The 21267-nt window shown below is 40.4% G+C and overlaps 1 protein-coding gene across 22 annotated transcripts in view; it reads right to left on the bottom strand.

Annotated features, from left to right (window-relative positions):
- Window positions 1-441: 441 nt before the first annotated feature.
- Window positions 442-21267, bottom strand: part of WNK1 (WNK lysine deficient protein kinase 1) — a 128376-nt gene continuing 107550 nt past the window's right edge. For 11 of the 22 annotated variants that reach the window (XM_072999858.2, XM_072999860.2, XM_072999864.2 and 8 more), the window contains 8 exons: window positions 18910-18977; window positions 15609-16249; window positions 14310-14512; window positions 11564-11758; window positions 10394-10486; window positions 6851-6892; window positions 4061-4242; window positions 442-3305 (listed from right to left, as the gene is read on the bottom strand). In XM_072999858.2, coding sequence (XP_072855959.2) covers window positions 2991-3305; window positions 4061-4242; window positions 6851-6892; window positions 10394-10486; window positions 11564-11758; window positions 14310-14512; window positions 15609-16249; window positions 18910-18977 — 1739 coding nt within the window. In that variant the 3' untranslated portion in view covers window positions 442-2990. The remainder of the gene's footprint in view (window positions 3306-4060; window positions 4243-6850; window positions 6893-10393; window positions 10487-11563; window positions 11759-14309; window positions 14513-15608; window positions 16250-18909; window positions 18978-21267) is intronic. The other 11 variants (XM_020789036.3, XM_078376297.1, XM_078376304.1 and 8 more) reach the window with 7 other exon arrangements.

Here is a 21267-nt window from a genome sequence, read left to right as displayed (position 1 = left end):
GGCTAAAAATCACACAACAAAATCCTGCTTCATAATACTGCAGAAGGGCAATGCTGTAATTCGAAAGTGGCAAATTGTTGCTGATTGAGGAGTTCTCATTTTGATTCCTAGTTGCACAGCAAGCCAATTGATTTGTATGCAATGAGGAATTCAAGTGAGAATTCATTTATTAGTGGCAATTTGCCATGGTGAGTTACCCCATTTCCCTTCCACCAGCATGACTCTACAAGTTTAGCTGTAGCAGCTGAACATTCACAGTCAATGTTTCAGAAGCCAACATTGTGACCAAATCTTCCAGTAATACTGTGAGAATTTGTTGAAGGCAACTGCATTCTTCTCCAAAGCCAAATGACTACTTGTTCCTAAGCTACAATACTACTGACAGTCAAGCATCAGGGGACAGAGGGAACCAAAAGCCAACTGAAAATGAAAAACCACAGCTCAACAAAAGCAAGTTTGGTTTATTTGAATGATTTCATTAAATATCTACAAAGAAGGTAACAAACTGCAGCACAAAGCGCAATCATACAGGAAGCGCAATGTCTGGGTTTAGTGCAAAACATACCATTAACTACGGCCAGGGAAGCCCAAGGTTTGAATTCATTTTATTTTTATTTATTTTTTACAGTGTACATTGTTAAATAATGTAAAGAAAACATCTGTAATTCAGAAACAGATCTTGTGGAAAAGGTACTCAAAGTGTAATATTAACACAAAATAATTTAACAGTTCAGTAGCATTAGTTAATTCTTCTAGACCTCAGTTATTTCATCCACAGGAGGGAAATCAATGGTAAATAAAACCAGTACTTGTATAACTAAGTGAAAACCTGACCTCAAACATACTAAACCAAATACCACCCTCGTGCACCACTCAGCTGATCAGTTCAAGTGGCATTTCTCATCACGGCTCTTTCATATCCTGCACTTCAACCTCAGCCACAGATCAGAAAGCACAACTTTTTCATTATTTTCCTCAGCAGGAAATCTTATGCTTCCCTATTCCCATCTTAACTGTGCACTTTCCCGCACCTTTCCTTCAGTCTAAAAACCTGTTGGAAAACCCAGACACACAGACGTCTTCCTTTTGCTTTTCAGCCACCAATCTATCTCCTTGACAAAGCCACTGTAAACTGCAACTTAAGGTGAAAGGATGGAAAGAAAGAAAGAAAGACCTGTGCATATGTTTGAGGGAAGAGTGAAACCAAGTACAGAAAGAACAAACTCCCTGCTAACTTCAAGGTGATTGGGGGGGGCACCTCTCCTTAGTACACAAACTTCTAGACCAGCAGCAGAGCTGCTGCCAAATATAAAGCAGAAGTCCTTTGACCCTTTCACAGCCTGCTGCAGCAATACAGAGTAATACTAGTTGGTTGCAACTTTTCATTTTAACAGGGAAAGCAGTATTAGAAGATAGAAAGAGGAAGGCGAGTGGAAAGTAGGAGCTCTAGTACACCTACTACAAGGCAACACAGTTAAATTACAGTCCTGGTACCAGTTTTAAGTCCTTTAGACGTAGAATAAGAAGTTGTTTTTGATGTTGGCTGTTTCAAGTGTATTAATCCTTGGCAATAGATCTTGCACCAGGAAGGTCTCACTTCCTGGTCTTTCTGGACCACCTGAAGCATGGGGAGCATATCCCAGCAGACACTCTCCTTCCCCACAGTGATAGCACTAACCCCTTAATACAACTGACCTTGCAAAAAAAACCTTTATTGCTTAAAAGTCAATCCACACATAGGAGCTATCCTTTCAGAGACAAATACTTCTTTCTCTCCCATTTCCCTCTTCTCTCATTCAGCCCAGCTTTACTCTGCTTGCTACATTTATTCATTTAACACCTCCACATTAAGCCCTTGCTGCTGCTGCTGCTGTGTCAAACACTAGTTTCCCCATCACTCCATAGCTTTATTTTTTCGACACACAGCTGCAGTAGCTCCCCCAACAACACCTACTCTCAACACTATTACAGTATGAGCATACAATGTGTTCAGCCTTTGGTGTTCTGGTGACTAGGATAACTTCCTCCTTCCCTGTCTTTCCTCCGCCTTTCTAAAGTCTGCTGGGAAGGTGATGCTAACTGCAGAAGCAATAAAAGTCCAAGGCACTAAAATATCCAGCAAGCATACTGGGAGAACAGACAAGTATTCAAGTACATTAATTTATACAATTATACATTCACATTTATCTAATACAATGAAAATAAAAAGGAAAAAAGTTAAAGTGTCTCCAATACATATAAGGATATAGCTAGCTTTTCCCCCATTTCTTTTCCTTTTTAACTGTTTAACCCTCTATGCTCCACTTGTTTTTTAAACTACTGTTGTCCAACAACATTTATATATCACAGTGTTTTCACATCAAAACTGATGGTAAGTACATGTCCGCAGGGAACTTTAAAAATTTATCTTCTAAACCATTTAAATTGCTCTAATGCTGCAGTCAAAGCTGTTATATCTTTTACTTAAAGCAGTAATGACCTATCTCAAAGCATGGGCTGTTCTGCAAGTCCACCTTATATGCACCATCAGTTCAGGAACTTTAGTTATGATGATTTAAAGGAAGGAGAGATAAGATGGAAAAACAGACAGTTTTCCCCCAGACTTAATTCCTCAGAGCAAGACAAACAGCATACTAAAGATTCATGCTAGAACAAACAAGCATTCTCCCATCTCATCCCCTATGGGTTTAGCCTTCTAAGCCAACTGAATTTTACAGCAAGAGGCCACCGGGTACATGCTGACTTCCATTTTCACACACCTTGCTACACAAAGGAATGAAAGGAAACAAGTCCCATCATGGAAGATCCTGATCGCCCTTCTCCCCATCTTCAGAATGGGGAATATTTCTTACTGAGAGCAGAGAGCAATAGTTAGAGGAGAAAATTCATCCCCTTCAGGCATTTAGAGCCAGTTCACTGCAGTCTAGTAGTTCGTTCCAGGCCCCATCTCCCCCTCCCCAGTGTCTACCCGGCAGTGTGCCTGGGTCTCATTAAGTGGTCCGTAAATTAGAGCCAGGGGGGTTGCTGATAGATTTCTGCAAGTTGCTGATGTTGAAGCTTTGCAATGAGGCAGCTGCTACAGGCTGGAATTGGCCTAAAGGTGGCTGTGCTGGACCACTGGTCCCACTCCAGGGAGGTACGAAGGGCACTGTTGGATAACCGTACGGCTGAGGGGGGCACATGGCCTTGGTGAAGTGACCTAAGGAGGTAGCCGATGCTGCAGAGATGGGTGTAGCACCAAGGGAAGATGTCATTGAGATGCAGAGCTGGCTTGGTGCAGAGAACTTCCTCGCCATTCCTGGGCCCTAAAATACAAGCCAAGTCAAAGAGAAGTTATTTCACAGTTGTTAAACTTATCTTCCTCAGGCTGTGCACCCCAAATATTATGGACTGTGCATATATATGAACATCCCAATAAGTCCTGGCAGTTGTCTGTGCCTATCTCATTCTCAAAGGTGAATTCATAAAGTGTGACTGCCAAAAAGCATTGAGGGTGAGGTTTCTGACTCTACCCTTGTTAGCCCTTGGCTGGATTTCACCTCCCAACATCTTAAATAAAATGCCCTTAAACAAAGCAAAGCCTTTTGTTTAAGAAGTTGGGAGGTGAAATCCAGCCAAGGGTTAACAAGAGTTTGAAACCTCACCCTCAATTCTTTTTGGCAGTCACACTTTATAAATTCACCTTTAAGAATGAGACGGGCACAGACAACTGCCAGGACTTGTTGGAATGTTCATATATGTGCATTGTCCGTAATATTTTGGTACACAACTTGAGGAAGATGGATTTACATTGAAAGCTAGCTGTTTGTTCAACTTTTTCTAGTGGTCCAATAAAAGTATCATCTGTCTTCACCTTTGAATCACACAAGGACCCCACAGCTCCATTTAGGCTTTGTTGTCATTGTTGTTAAACCTGGTATCTCCTTCATACTTACCAAATACTTACTCGGATTATTTAGTTAACTTTCTCCCTCATTATTGTCGACAATTCTTCCATAGTATATTACCATGCCTCACCCAAGGTCAGGCAGTACTGTCATAACATGAACTCAGAACTGACCTCATAGTTTCCGTGTCCCTTGCCTCCTTTCTTGCCCGAGAGGTTCATAGCATCACGGGCCCAGTTGTCAACCAACTTGTGCAGGTCATCAGTAAAGGTCCCTTTCCGGCTTGAGGCAGGAGGCTGAGACTGAGGTGCCTGGCTGTTCACTGTTCCCCCAACAGTATTCGTACTGCTGGTCCCTAAAAAACCAAAGTAATTACCAGCTGTCATTTAACTTGCCTGAATTATAGCTTCCTGAAGACCAACAAAAACTATAGCTACAATGAAAAATAAGAGAGCGAGAATTTTAAAAGCCATGCACATGTATTCCATGATTCGGCACTAGGACATAATGAAGAGGAAAAGTTTAGGACTTGTCTAGCTGTATCTCTGCTATTAGGTTAATTATGTAACAAGTTATTTTCCAGATCAGTGGGTGGTCTGCAGAACTGCCATTTTCTACTAAAGGATGAATTAGCTTTTGGTATTAATGAGAGGGACGTGACAAATTGTTTCCCCTACACTGTCAACAACCACCTATTATATCGAGTTAATGTCACTGCCAACTCTGCCCACTCAGTAGGAAGGAAGTAGTACACAGTGTGGACAGCTGCTTTGTTCTGCAGATGAAGATAATGAAGATTCAGGGATTCATATGGGGAAAGGGACATTTGCATAACTGCTAGCAACCCTTCGGCAAGGATGCACCAAGAACTTGCTAGCCTGATGTGCAAGTACAAGAACACCTAAGATGAGCAAATAACCCCTGGTGCTTCAAACTCAGGTGCTGCTGTCCATGGAAGCAGAGACATTACTCATATTTCAACACTCCAAGAGACATACATCACTGTATCTCAAGAGAGAAACACAAAGAGTCATTTCCATTCAAAGCACTGCACTTAGAATCAGACTGTAAGTATGAAGGAAAGCTCAGAGTATCCAAGATTCTGCTCTGAAAGCCATTTATACTGGAACATACGTAGTTAAAAAGGGAATTTAACTGTCCACAATTGGTCATTCGGGAAACAACCACCTAAATGCAAGAATTTAGAAGTTCTGAGATAAGTCACTGTCCCAAATTTATAGAGAGGGATTTGGAATCAATGAGGTTGGGTGGGGGGTTGTACATAGCAAAAATATCTTAGGATAAAGCAGTTGCAATAAACAGCACATTACCTCCACTGATTTACTGCCAAGAATGGCACAGAAAACACTGGAAACAAAGCTTAGGAAGAGAATAACAGGAAAGCACCAAGAACTCTTTCTGGTTACAAGTTTGTTTGTAAGCTTGGGCAACCTATTTGCACTGATTTAGAAGAACTTGTCTTAGCAACTGAACTTTGGACTCCTGCTTTTGAAGAATAAAAGAGGCCTCCCTGAATCCAGATCACGTTACACACAAATATAAAACATCTTTATCAGTTCCAGCAACTGAGCAAGGTTCTACTGCACTGTGAAATGCTAACAAGCAGTTAAACCCAGCTAAGGTACTGTAAGAGGCAACCTCCTCCCCAAACTGACCCACACAAACAGAGGTGCTGCTGAGCCACATGCAAAGATGGAGGAAGAAAAGTCCTCTACCAAGGCAAGGAGAAGGAATGCAAAGTGACGCAGTGGAAAAACCATAACTGTGTAACATGCCAAGGAAACCATCTTTATAATGCATCAAGAATTAGCCATGTCATGCGTGGGAATGAAAAACAGGCACTAATGGCGTGGAAACACTCAGGAGAATAAACCAGTACAGATAACAGGCAAGAGTGACGGGGAGGGGGGGGAGTGGTAGTGGGAATCTTGAGACAGATACTAACATACATTTGTGCATCATATCATCAACAATTTCATGCAGAAACCATCAGCCCTTTCCTGATGGCCAGAACGCCATTATAGCAATTGAACACAGTGAATGAGTATTATGAAAGCTCCCACATAACACAGCATCTATCTGTGGGTTAACTGGCAATGGAGGTAGGAGTGGTTGTAAAAGTATAAGATAGGATCTGTTCATGTTTGAGTCCTTTATAGGCTATTCATAATGAACCTGATTGTTTCAGGATCTCTCTTCAAATAATAAGAGAAGAGAGACTGGTGTGTTAGAAATCCAATGAGCTAACGTTCAAGCTACTGAACCAGCCATCAAGAAGAGTCTGAGCAGCACTTCAATAAGGGACAATGAAAAAGAACCTCCCTCCAATCTTGCTCGCTCACAGCAAACGTTAGAATCTTATTTTGGCCCTTCACAGCACTGAATAAATGCAGAGGCTTCTCCTTCAGCTTGCAGAACATACTTTTGCATTCACTCTCAGGAGCAAGACCCAGCCACTTCACCCAGCCAATTGGCATTATTTATTGTTGTTTCCTCACATAGCAGGCGCTTGTCCACAGCCCCGGATGCTTATCCTTCCACTTTAAAATATGGAAGCTCTCTGCAATCAGATCAATGCTTTGGCAAGCCTCTTTCAATGTGGTGACTGCAAGCAAAGCTCCTATGAAAAGGGAACTTCTGCCTTTTAATCCAAGATGCAAATTACTGGTGCCAATAATATACACTCTCCAGCATTCTTACTTATCCACAAGGAGAGTGGTTGATGGCCAATGCAACCCTCTGCAGAAAGAAATGGCAGTCATGAGGTGGCCAGGCCTGTTGCCACATTAGTGTAGAAATGATAAAACAGAAAGGACAAAGACGCACAAAGACAAATGCTGTGCTCAAGACAGATTCAGGGAGGTTAAGCTTCAGGGATCAGGAAAAAACTCAAAACATAGCTTCGCAATCAAATTCAGAAGTAACCAAAATGCAATAATTACTACAGAGTTGGTTGCAAGGGCAGACTTTTTTCACCATCTTCCCTGAAGCACAAAGAGAAAGCAATTTGTTAAAGAGAAACAGTGAGAAACATTTAGTGTCAGGCAAACAGCACAAAAAGCTTGATGAAAAAGAGGGGAGAATACAACAGTCCCTTGGTGACATTGCTTTTGACTTTTTAGCTCTCCTAGGACAGCATACTATGCCAGTTATCAGAGTAGAGGAAGTATATTAATATTCACATGCAGTTATATATCTGTCTACAGTTTCTCACATCTCCACAAATTACAGCAGTGTTTTGGTTATTTAACTGGCTTTGGACTAAGCAGAAAAACTAGTTTACGTTAGATCTCTCAGAAAATTCAGTTTGTCCTATTGTATGAAGAAACCTACACTTAAGCCCAGTTTGAACTGAAACTCAAATTTGAACACTAGATTAGTTTCTCTCCTATAAACGTGACTTCTGTTTTTGGCCACAAAAGGAACTCCCCATATAATTTATTTATTACTTGTTTAAAATATTTTTATCACACCTTTCTCCTTAAAAGGGACCCAAGGTGGCCACCCCCCACCCAGCCTCCTAATGCTATGAGACAAATTAATATAGGATGAGAGTGTTAAAATGGTTAAATGAGGATGTTCTTCAAAACATTTCCCTATTACCTGCAATATCAGTGCTATCAGAGGCAGGATCATGCAGGTTGAACCCCTTCCACTTTTTCTCCAAATACACACACAAAAAACCCCACGTATTAATGAGCCTAGCCTTCTAACTATCAAAATTACACGCACAGCCCAGCTTCTCAGAGTCTATGGCAAAGTACTGTATCAGACTGAACTCAAGGAAAAACAAACAAAAACCTGTAAAAAAATCTGAGCATCAAGCCAAGCCGTACTTATGTAAGTACTGTCTACTTCCATGGGACATTTGTAATAAACTCAGAGACAGAGTGGAGAGCCCTAGGCAAAATCCAACATTATTCATACCTAGAACAGATGCAACCTGAGCAGGGCTGTCAATGATAGGACCTTTTGGAAGTTACTAATGAACAGGGACACTATAAATCTAAAGCACATATCAACCACAGAGCAGATGCATCCAAACTGGTGGAATATATATTAGTTTTGACTAACAAATCCCATTCATTTTAATAGTTCTACCCTAGGTAGAACTATTGTTGGATTTAGTCTGTTATATTTGCCTCCAAGCAGCATTTTTATGTCTCCCCCATCATAGTCATTAGCCCACAAAAGAAACTTCTTACTGCATCATGAAGAGTCTCAGAGACAACTACAGCAAGCATGCAGTGCAAATTAGCACTGCATCCTTGTTATTCACGTACAGTACTGTACTATCCTTGAGTGAAAGGATTAGGACTGGTCTGTACTCTCACATGCATTTTTTTTACTGTCCTTTATTATTCTCCAGTTATCAGTTCCCTCTCATAGGTATTATCACTTTTATCTGCAGAACCCCTTCCCTGCATCTTAAATTCCTCCTCCTCTTAGAAATTGCTAATAAGGAGCCTATGATGGAAAGGAGCTAGATTTTTTTGGGGGGGGGTGGTGATATTCCTTTGTTATTAGTTTCATTGACACCATGATTGTTGTTTCTGAAGAGGACTAATCGATAACAGCTATGTTAGCTTCTATTATCTACAGATCTATATAGGCCATAAAGCATGTTATGAATTAATTAAAACATTAAAATAACCATATATTGGCTGTAATAGGCCCACTCAATCAATGGAACTTACATAGGTATTGACTCACCAAATCTTCAATGACTAAATGGGCCTTACTCTAGAAGTTACTTACTACTGGATTTCAGCTAGTATGTAGGAGCAATATTGGTTGCTGTGGGTTTTTCGGGCTCTTTGGCCGTGTTCTGAAGGTTGTTCTTCCTAACGTTTCACCAGTTTCTGTGGCCGGCATCTTCAGAATGCTGTCCTCTGAAGATGCCGGCCACAGAGACTGGCGAAACATTAGGAAGAGCAACCTTCAGAACATGGCCAAAGAGCCCGAAAAACCCACAACAACCATTAGATCCCAGCCGTGAAAGTCTTTGCGAATACATTAAGAGCAATATTGTTGCTCCAGGCAACCAAAAACCAAGTCCGATTGGATGAGGGGAATGCAAGGTTCAATTCCTTAGAGGTGGTCTATTTTTTTAACCTCCTGAAATTGTATATGATCATCTCAGTATTCCTACTATAGCTGTTCTTGTGGGAGACATTCTCAGAAGTTTCTGCTTTGCTCATTGGTTATGGACACAGAAAAATCTCTGGCCTGGCTGAGCAGCTGCTCAATGTATATGGGCAAATGTTCTTTGTGAATATCTGTGGATCCAGCTTGGATTGTAAGTCTACAAGGAAAAGTAAGCTTCAATGTCACACCTACAAAAAAAGAATTGTACTTGCACAATTCTGTAGAGTTCGTTAAATATGTGACATATAAACACAAAATCCACCCATCTACTATCTCATATTTCGCAGTCCTGCTTAGTTATAGTTCAGCAGAGTTCGAGGAAGGCCCTATCTACTGTGCAGAACAGCAGCCATTTTAAGAGCCCAATTTCTCTTGCAGTCATTTTAATACATTTATGAAGTTTGAAGGATCTGCTGAATCATGATGTCACATTTTTCATTTCAGAATGTGACACACAGGCCCAACAAGCTAACTGTGTGTTAAGACTCTGAAAGAACAGCATATACTCCAAGCAGCACATGAGATACTGCATGAAAAATATTTCAGCTAACTATTCAGATAGTTTTGGACTTTCTCCAAAAAACATTGTTGCTGTCAGAAACACCATCACCACAGCACACACATTCTTCAGCCTTGCTGAACTGCTGTTCTGGTCATGAATTAATTTAAGAACCACTAAACATCTTGAACCTGAGCTCAGATAAACAACTGGTCATGGCCTTCAGAGTTGCATAAACTGGCCTTGTACGTGCAATACAGCCTCTAACTGAACCACTAGGCAGGCATTTTTGCAAGCTTGGCATTAGTGATCTCTGGGTATTCATTTGCCATTATCCAACTGAAGAAAAGCAACACATAATTTATTTTTATTTCTTCTTGGGCGTGGGCTGGGCATCTGTGTAACAAAAAATAAACCCAAACCAGCAGTATCATGGCACCTATTTATTTCACTGTGAGCTTTCATGGATTACAACCTGCTTCTTCAGACCCACCACAGCAGCTCTCGCTGAAAAATACATTAGTCTTAAAAGTACCACAATGCTTTGTTTTATTTTTTTGTTATAACTAATACAATCAATCAGCTCTTTGAAAAACCAGTCTTTGGTATCTGATGCTTCAGTTCAAAATGTGAAATATACAGCTACCACCAGAATCATTCAGCTAAGTAGTGGGGTAATCATTTTGTAAGAATTCTTTCTGCAGAATATACTTAAGAGCAACTTGACCAAGCCCTGGGGTTGGAGATACAAGACAGCAGATGTGAATGGACGGTATGTGACAACAGATCCAAGCAGCAGAAAACAAAAAGACGAGGAAGGAGTAAAGGTGTTACACACAAAGAGCCAAGCAGGGCGTACTCAGAAATCGGGTCCTCCTGCCACCAGGCTTGAATGTCACCCGCTCAGATGCACAGTTAAACTTCACACAGCCTGTGATAAAACAGAAACAAAAAAGGGGGAAGAACAAGAAGAAGAGAAGAGACAGAAGACAACTACAAGATGTTAGAAAACTCTGGGCTAGAATGGTGGAATGCACTAGCAAGACACAAGAGAAAGAGCCTCAACCAGCTGAGGGGCATATAAAAAACACAAGGAACTAAGACTTTTCTCCCACCACTCAAATAACATGTCTGTTCTCCACATTGGAACAGAGCTGTCCCCAAAAGTTAATCCAGCAGGAACAGGGTTGCATGCTACAATCACAGGAAAGGCACAGACTGAAATAATATACTGCAGAACTTGGAAGACATAGGAGTTCAAGTTAGTAGGGCTCATGTGGTTAAACAGAGAATGAGCAGACTCCCTTCCTACTAGGAAAGTGGTTTGGAAGGAGCAATGGTACAAGTTTTCATATTTTGTTTTTCCCCTGACTCATTTTAAATGTGACATGAGTCTTTCTATACCAAAATTAAAAGATGATTGCTGGAATCCTACTGGTGTCTGTGTGAAGTTTGTGTAACTTGCTGCAGCTAACTGATGAAGTGCCAGGATGCACATCCGTTGTATGATCACACGTGATGAAGCTGCATCTCAGTATCTCATAAATTAGCCTCAGTAAGTTATGCAAAACTTATGTGTAAACCAACAGGACTTTGGCCAATTACTATATCTGTTGGGAAATTTTTCAGTAAGGAGAAATGGGAAATGAGCGCATTAAAATCAAGGCTAACAGTACACTGTGTAAAATCAAGCAGACCTCTGTATGTAAAGCTGTCATCAAGAAGCCATGCTTTTATCTTAAGTAAAGTGGACAAACTAGCTCTGATCTAGCTAGGACATGCATTGTCTTGGAGTGTCAGCCTGAAGCTTCATCCTCCATCATCTCCTTACTAAAGAAGGAAACACTGGAATCTGCACTGTCCTATCCTCAGTCATATTTGCCAGAATGCCCCACACCTTTGAGGCATAGCCTGTGAAGGAGATCATCTAAAATATAGGAAGGTTTTGAAGCCCACATATCATCCCTGTGTGAAATTTGTCTCTCAAATGCTAATCTATGGTATTTACCTTGGCCCGGTGCAGAAAGGCTTGGTATGGAAATGGCACCATCACTAGTAAAGGCAGAGTAGAGGTTCTCACTAGAAGGAGATGGTTTTAGGGGCTGTAACAGATGATTCTGTCCCGTCTCTGGGACACTGCCTGGAGGGTGGAGGGTCTGCTGTTGGGGCAAGACTGAAGGTGCACTCTGAGCAGACAGATTTCCTGTGGCAGGGGAAGGAAGACAGCAAATAAGGACACTAAAAACATGACAGGTACTTAGCTTCCCCACCCTAGATGAGGTACTGATGGTATTTGTATTTCACATTATGAAACACAACCTAATAAACAAGAGCAAGTAAAACAACTGAGAAGTGTTTACAAGACAAAAAGAAAAACTTCATTGGTTCTCTGTATCTATCCGTGACTGAGAAGAGAATAAGAGAAGAAAGAATATTCAAAGAGGCCTAAAAAACATTTAAGCTTGCTTTTTCTTTCCTACACAGCAAAGGAGGACTCTTTTATTTAGATACATATTTATATTCCATCTCTTATTTTCTTCCAAAATGCCCAAAAATGAACACAGCAACTGCATTTTTCTGCATCCTGCAGAAGTCTGCTGGAGTAAATCACATTTTGCTCTGCACAGCACCCATCATCACATGTTTAATTACTGTTTAAAAATAGGAAACACAGGAAAAACAGGAACATGACGCAATGAGAGTGTTGCTTGTAAAAAAACACCACAGGAATGCAGGATAGGAAAACTGTTGGAGTTGGATTAGTGTAAACTGGGTTCAAATTCCCCACCAGCCATAAAGCACCGTGTCACAACTTCTTTCAACTTACATTACAGAATGAATTACTTTATTTAACTATTTCATTTATGCCTTTTTCTCTCAAACAGAGCCAGAATGGCATACAACGCAAAAATAACATGACAATAAAATGCTCCATATAAATTATAAAAACCTAGCACAATGGAACCATTAACATTAAAATACATGCTTCATAAGTACAGTAGCTGAATAGCAGTTCCTAGCCTCTAAAGGTCCACCAAAACAATTAAACTTACATTCATCCCATCCTGCAAGGATGTCATACTTTATACTTTGCAGGAACTCAGGAACATAATTCGGGGGGGGGGGGGGAGAAGAACATTTTCAAATACACTCATGCCAGACTGATTTGGTGGTTGACACTTTTAGATGGATGGTTCCTGATAACCCCATTGGTACAGGAGCTCATATGGGTAGACGTGATCCAGTATGAGTCTCAAGCCATGTAGGAATTTAAGGTTAATAACCAACACCTTAAAATGAACCCAGAAAACCACTGGCAACCAATACACCTGGCATAAAATAGGTGTCTTATGCTCATAACTGTGCAGTTGCCATATGTTGTACCAATTGTAGCTTCTGAGTTATCTACAAGGATAGCCCCAGAGAGAGCCATTGTATGGATCAACACAGCCACATTGGCCTTCTGTAAATAAGGACCACGTTTTCAGACCAAGGATAGATGAACAAATGCTGAGCTAGCCACAGTTCCCACCTCTTTCCGTAGGAGGAGCACGCAGCCTAATAAGGCATCCAAACCCCTTACCTGGTGCACAAGGAGAATTCCCCCCATCGATCATTAGAGAAGAGACAGCTGGCTTTGTCAGTTGCCAAATAAGCAGCATAATCTCTATCTTGCCAGGATTCAGCTTCAGTTTGTTCGATCTTCAGCCACCTGACCACAGGCTCCAGGCAATTAATAAACAATGTCACAGCTGCCTATAGTTGCTTAGTTCAATGGTTCCCAATCATGGCTCCCCAGATGTTCTTGGACTAAAACTCTCAGAAGCCTTCACCACTAGCTGTGCTGGCCAGGATTTCTGGGAGTTGTAATCCAAGAATACCTGGGGGACCAAAGTTAGGAATAAGTGGCTTAATTAATGTAAATATAGCTAGGTCTTATCAGAAAACTGATGGCACTCAACCCCAAAGCTGGAGATCATCTCTGATAGTGGTCTCATGTACACGTTGAAGAGCACTGGAGCTAAAGCCAAGTTTTGCAGAAATCTATTTGACAGTTCCCAGGAAACTGATAGCCAGTCCTCTACCACTACATTCTGGAGGAAAGATGAAAATCCACTGTAGTACAGATGTGGAAAGATCTGGGTCCCTCTCCAATATTCTCAACAAAATACCATGTTCCACTATATCAAAGGCTGCTGAAAAATTAACAATATCAGCAAGGATGACTCCTCCTTGACCAGACAACAAAAGGAGATCATCCCCACCAGGGCCGGTAGAGCTATCTAAGCGCTATATCCAGGTCAGACACCAGACTGGAAAGGGTCAAATATGGATACATCCTCTAGATGTTTCTGGGCTTGCTCTGTTACCACCTTTTCAACAACCTTACTCAAAAAGGGTTGGAAACTGGCCAATTCTTAGACACTTGCCTTCTGTCCATTATAGCTTTCTTTAACAAAGACCTTGTAATTGCTATTTTCAAGACTTCTAGGAAGATATCTTTTAACAATGAGGTCTTAATTATGGCCACAGACTCCACATCCCAATATAAACTTTAGAGCTAGATGAAGAAAGTAGGTCAAAACAAAAATCAGTGGCAGCACATACAGGGGAAATTAGCAGTTTTAGAAGCCAAAACAAAATCTCAAGAACTCCAGCAAGACTATATTAAACAGTCTACCAAAGCAGATATCTTAAACCAGTCAAATGGCCCACCCAAAGGCATTTCCGCCTGAATCCTTAAGGAAACTTACCCAAAATCTGAGGACTCTTATTACCCTGGGAGCTACTGCGGCTGGATCGATTACTTCTTCCTTTTGTAGGTCTTCTTCGCCTGCCTGATAACGGAGCAGCAGGAGGAATGATTACTGCTGGAGGTACTTTGCCTAGTTTCGTGTAAAGTAGTTCAATCTCCAATTTTTGGCGACTCTGAAGCTCTTGGATTTCTTTAAGGTGCCTAAAGAGAAGAAAGAAGCCATGTTGTCACTTCCACTCATGAAACGACATCAGTTAAAATATGAACAGCTAGTAAGTGAATTCTAACTAAAGACTACTTCCTTAGATACTATGGAATGTATCTGGGATCTGGTTATACCATAACATGTGTCATAACAGCTCCTGTTCAGGGTTTCACTATCTAAATAGAGCCCAGAGGCAGGGAGATACAGCTCAAGAAAGTGAGAAAGTAACCTAGAAAAGCACAGAAGTAGAAAGGCATAATCAGGAGCATGCATGATGCCCTTTTTGTTGACCTTGTTATAGGCAAAGACTTTTCCTCCAGGAGTTTAATCCCACAAACTACGGCATATTTTTGTAAGCCCAACAGTATTTTGATCTTCATGCATGTTTTACGTCTTTTATTGCTTTTGCTGTTTTAGACTCTACTACTGTAAGCTATGTTTTTCTCTCTCTCTGCAAACTCTTATTTTACTAATTCCCCCTCCTTCTCTGAGTGACAGACACACATACCATGCCTTCACCTCCACACATGCACAGCTAAACTTAGGGCAGAACCTTATACAAAAGCTCTGTAAAGGACTTTGCAACCACTGAAGGCAGTTACAGCTCCCATGATCTGGAACTTAATAATAATAATATATAATTTATTGTCATTGTAAGTATATACTTATGAATTTTATCAGGGTTCAGCTGAATGTTGTTATAAAGTCCTATATAGACCATGACACTTAATGTGCAAGGATTTGGAAAGATGCACAGATACACAACCATATTCACAGGTAGGACTTACATGTACCTCTGCATCTCTCGTGTCCGGTTTAGTCATACGAATGATCAGACAATCATACAGGATAGGTACTTGTGGTAAGTGTGTGTATGTACAAACAGACACTAGCTGAAGAGCTTTGGCTATAGGGTGATTTTAAATGAATACCCCTGGAAACACTTCAAAGACCTCACTTTAAAAATTTCTGGAAAAGCAACTCTAAAATGACTGCAGAAAATGTTTAATTATATACAGAGGAAGAAAAATCCTAGTTTTCTTGTCACATGTCCCCATAAGCACGTCCGGGGGGGAAAAAAACACATCTTACTTCTCCCGCAACTGGCGCAGCTCACACTTCAAGTCTTCATCTTCTATGTCTGACTCATTATCACTGCTCATGTAGGAAGAGTTGAATGAGTTGCTAAGGCTCTGGACTGGAAGACTGATCTTTGATCCAGGAGGATGGAGAGAGTCTGGACTCGCCACATCATCATCCAGCTCCTTAGCTGCCCCACTAAGGAAGGCAGCTTCTAGCTCAGATGAAGGCCCATTTAAATGCAGAGAAGGCCTTCTCTCTGCAAACTCTGATTTAGGAGGTGTAAGCGAAGAAGAAACTTGTTCAGAGTCCACAGGCAGAGGGTATATTGCAGGAACTTCTCTTTCCACACAGGTCACTTCATCTTGAGTTCTAGACACAGAAAAACGACCAACTTTGTCTGTTGTCGTTGTTGTCACCTGGAAACGCCCAACCTTGGTGGGCTGTAACTGTGTGGTGGAAGTATGTGACAGGTTGCCATCCACCACATCCACTGAAGTAACAGCAATGGCCTCAGCTTTCCCACCAGAGGTTGCTTTCACCAGAGTACTCTCTGGACTGCTGCTAGACAAAGATGAGGATTCCGAGGTGGTTGTGTTGAAGTGCTTGGGCTGACCTGTCCTCTCTTTCTGCTCATCCTCTGCCACAGACACCTAGGTACAATGTAGATACTGGCATTACTATTATTTTTACACACTTTCTTTCTGTGCCACTCTATAGATTAGAAGTAGACAGGTTTCTATCCTGTGCAGAAAGATTTACATTGAATTTTACAATTTAAAATTCAAAGCAAGGACAAACAGAGAAAAGGAATGGAAGTGTAGATAGGAGAAAACAGAAGTGGTACATAATAAAAGGTTTGCTGGATCAGGCCAACAATCTACTTAGTACAGCATTCTGTTCAACGAGAGGCTTAAGGGGAACCTGACAGCAGAACATGCAGATCTGTTCACACTTTCCAGCTACAGATACACTGGAGGCAGTATATATCCTGCATGGGCAGAAGCCATTGACAGCTCCACTCTACATGAATGTGTTCAATATCCTTTTAAAGCTGCACAAATATTTTCATCCTATGGTAACAAAATTCACAGTAACTATCCACCAACTATTCACTGTGCAAAAAAGCTAACTCTTCTATTGGACTGTATGTTGATGTACACAAGCAGCAAGCACAAACTGGGTACACTATCGTTAATAGTGGAGGAAGTGGCAGTAAGGGGAACTCTGGGCGGGAGTGACCATGTTCTACTAGAATTCTTGGTTTTTCGAGGAAACCAAAGCAGTGTGTAGGCACCCATACACTCTGGACTTTAGGAAAGCCAATTTTAACAAACTCAGTACAATGATAACTAAAGTCCCATGACAGGAAATCTAACTACGCCTTTCAGGTACGTACATGTGTGTAGCAAAAGACAGAGAAAAGAAATAGTAGCTCAGTTACTCCATTGAGACGGAGAAATGGTAACACATGACAAAGAATAGGTAAGAGTACTGTACTCAGTCTCTACTTTAGCTCAGGTTTTCCCCAAATGATAGTATATGACTGAAGTACAAATGGACAAGATTGCAATTGAGTTTGCTAAACAAATAGTCAAGGAATATTATTTTGAATGTGTTCAAATCTCCAGACCTGGATGAGGTGCATCCATGAATATGGAAAAAATTAGCTGAAGAATTCTCAGAACCACTTATTATTTACTTGAAATTATGGAGGATACATGAAATGATGGAAGTATGGAAGGGGGCTAGTGTCCCTATCTTCAAAAATGTCAAAAAGGCCAAACCTGGGAACTACTGACCAGTCCGGAAAGTTCTGGAGCAGATTATAAAGCAGTCAGTCTGCAAGCACCTTGTAACCAATGCAGTAATAACTAGAAACCAACATGGATTTGTCAAGAACAAATCCTGCCAGATAAACCTTATCTCATTTTTTTAATCAGGTAATCTCCCTGATGGATGGCACGTATGCTGTACATTTAATATCTTAATTTCAGCAGAGCTTTGGGCAAAGTATCCCATGATAGTTTGATTAGCAGACTAACTAGATGTGGACTGGATAGAACAACTCTCATGTGGATACATAGTTAGTTACAGAATCATACACAAAGAGTGTTTATCAATGGCTCTTTCTCAACTGGTTAGAGGTAACAAGTGAGGTACCACAAGGCTCAGTCCTAGTCATGATGCTCTTGCTACATTTTTTATCAATGACTTGAAAGAGATGGTGTAGGGAACAATTAACAAATTTGCAGATGACACAAAATTGGGAGGAATAGCTAATAACATGGAAGACTGAAACAAAGTTCAAAAAGATCTTGCTAGGCTTGAGGGAATGGGCTGAAAATAATGAAATGACATTTAACAGAGATAGGTGCAAAGTTCTACACCCAGGGGAAAAACACCCAAAACACAGTTACAAGATGGGGGATACTTCGTTCAGTAATACTAAAAGCTATTTTAGGCTTCACTAATGGTAGTTTCCAAATCTCATGAAGTACTAGTTCTCCTCTGTATGGCACTGGTTAGGCCTCATCTTGAGTACTGTGTGCAGTTCTGGACAATGCACTTGAAGATGGTTTGACAAAAACTGGAACAAGTTCAGACGAGGGCAACAAAAATGATTAGGTGACCGGAAAACCAAGAGGAAAGACTGAAAGAGCTGGTCGTGTTTAGCCTTAAGAAAGAAGACTGAAGAGATATATGATAGCACTTTTCAAATATTTGAAGGTTATCATGCAAAGGAGGGGCAGGATCTGTTCTCATCCCACGATGCAGGACACATAATAATTGGTCCAAGGAACAGAAAACCATATTTTGGCTGTATATCAGGAAAAACGTCTTAACTGTTAGAGCAATACAACAATGGAACCTTTTACCTTAGGCAGTGACGAACACTCCCAACATTGGAGGCATTCAAAAGAAAATTAAACAGCCATCTGTCACATATACTTAGATCTGGATTCCTGCATTGAGTTGGATGTTGGAGTCAATGGCCTTATAGGCCCCTTCTAACTCCATTATTCTATGACGTTTAACACAGTTACAAAACAAAGACAGCAACAAGGTGCTTGAACTACTTAATTCAATTTCTACATTTTATAAACCAGAAGAAAACCTTTAAGAATATTTATAACTTTTAGATACTAAGAATGTGGAGGTGTTGATTTCCCAGTTCAGCCAAACAATTCCACGTATTATCCTTCCAACCTCATCTTCCTGATTTATTTTAAAATGGAGCAATCAAAACCACAAACATAGCAATTAAAAGCAATTAGCTCTGACAAACACTGTAAAGCATTCTGAAAAGTACCTGAAAACGGCCCACAACTGCAACTCCTGGGGTGACAGTTGTTGTAGAACTTTCTGCATCCTGAAAATCTGAGGCAGAAAAAGAAATAAAAAATGAAGCATATTCTCTGTACCCACTACATTTGGAAATAGAATTGTCTCTACAAAAATTCAAAATTACAGTAAAAGTTAAACTTGGGAAATAGTTTACTTTAGTTATAGTTGTTTTGGAAACAATTTGCTGTTTTCCAGCTAAGTCTGAGATAAAGGTTAATGATATGGTAACATTGCTTTGAAGAACTTCATATCTGCAGTTTAGCTTGGAAGTAAACTAAATGTTGAATAATGTATGAATAGAATTGTTTTTGAAAAAAAATTAAGAATATTAAAATGGATTTTGCCAGTCCATCAGTATGCCCTACTGGTGATCATAATAGTCTGAGTTTGCAATGGTCTATTGCAGTTGTTCTCAACATTTTTTTTTACTACAGACTCCCTAGGAGCTCTCTTCAGGTTACTGCCCCCCATCAAACAAGGATACATCATGAACAGATAAACATAAAATCATTTATTATTGAATATCAAGAAAACATTAACATTCTGACATACCTGACAAAACCTTTTAAAAAAGACTGTATGAAATTAAACATCTGCTACACCTAATGTGGACCTTGAGCTTGGTGCTTTTCTGCAAGTTCCATGATGTCAGACTCCAAATTAGATGACAGTCTGAGGTCACCTCTTCTTGCAATATCCATTCTATTCCTGGATTTTGTCAATGATTACCTTGCTGAGTCCACGTTCACCCAAATTATGTTGAGGGAAAGGCAATAAAAAAAATTGGGTTGGAAATTTATTCGGCAGGTCACTATCCAAAAAATCTTGTTGAAACTGACTGAACTGACAATGTGCAGTTAAATCACTCTGAAGATCAATCAAACTACTATCTTGAATTTCTTCTCAACTTGGGTGGGTTGTACTTCAAATGGCTTCAAAACCCAATCTGGAATACTCAGGTTTAACAGGTCATTAACTCTTTATTGCTTATCCATGTGTATCTGCTTGAGATATTTCACATAAGTGGTAAGGTCATTGTCCTTCTGTTGTAAATGTAATTTTTAAAGTTCTTTTTTTCCTCCAACAAGGTCAAACCCTGTACCTGAAATAAAAGAACTGGAGAGAACCAAGCTGCACACAAAGTAAATTTGCAAATATGAAAGAGAACTTTATTAAAAAAGAAATAGAAGAAAGGAAAAAGGCTTTGCAAGGTGGAGATCCTGGGATCTTAAAACCCAAATAGAAGTTTCTCAAAAAGTACAAGAATGCATACATATTTTATAGGGTTCTTTCCATAACAAAAATGTCACAGTGCTGGTGACAGCAGAACAGCAAGTCCTAATTTTCCATAAGCATCTGACCGAGAGTTACATATGTGTTTAAATGTTATGTCAAGGCACCGAAGATTTAGCCCTACTCTGGACAATGGTGACTTTTGACAAAGACATATTGTGTAAACATGATCAGTCATCCTTCACATGTTACATTTAATTGTATGCTGACATAACCATTATCTTGGAATAGATTGTTACTTCACTTGCTGGTATTCAGCCTCTGATTCTAGGCTGGATATTTCCCATGTCCTTGCAAGGTTGCTCACGTGGCCTTTATCTACTGGTGTGGGCAAAAGAAACATTTTCCAAAGCTTTGTGTTTTGTACTTTGTGAGTCAGCCTTCTAAAGTGTTGACTCTAGGTTTTTATTCTCTGAAGCTAATAGGCCTTAATAAAGAGAAGTGCAATATTGGAAAGAAAAGGAAGTCGATATATTTTGATTTTTCCAGCACTTCAGTGCCTCTGCAGTCATCTTCAGTTTGGAATTATAAAACTTCATGATTTTGTGCCAATAGGCTTTGAGTTTCTTAAGGAAAGGAAAGATGGCTTCCTTATTATCTACAGCAGTGGTCCCCAACCTCGGGCTTCCAGATGTTCTTGGACTTCAACTCCCAGAAATCCTGGCCAGCAGAGGTGGTGGTGAAGACTTCTGGGAGTTGTAGTCCAAGAACATCTGGAGGCCCACGGTTGGGGACCACTGATCTTGTTGATACTAAAGCAGACATTTTATCTGGCAGATATTTTTCAGAAACTTAAATTGTTAAACAAGACCTTACAGGTCAAAAAATATAACCCTGTAGTTTTTCTCCATGTTCTTTATCAGACATGAAGGAAACTATGATGTCTCAGACTGGAACAAAATGTGAAAGGTAGTTTGCCTTGGAAAGCCACGTAACCTTGGTGTGCAGCACCAATGTCTGAAAGTCTTTGCTATTTCCTTCACATAGCTGCTGGAAAAGACAGTCCTGAAGGGTGTGGGATTTGATGACG

Source organism: Pogona vitticeps, chromosome 5 (assembly GCF_051106095.1).
Source record: "Pogona vitticeps strain Pit_001003342236 chromosome 5, PviZW2.1, whole genome shotgun sequence".
Taxonomy (NCBI): domain Eukaryota; kingdom Metazoa; phylum Chordata; class Lepidosauria; order Squamata; family Agamidae; genus Pogona; species Pogona vitticeps.
The sequence above is the reverse complement of the archived record's forward strand: the minus strand, read 5'-3'. Positions and strand labels throughout refer to the sequence as shown.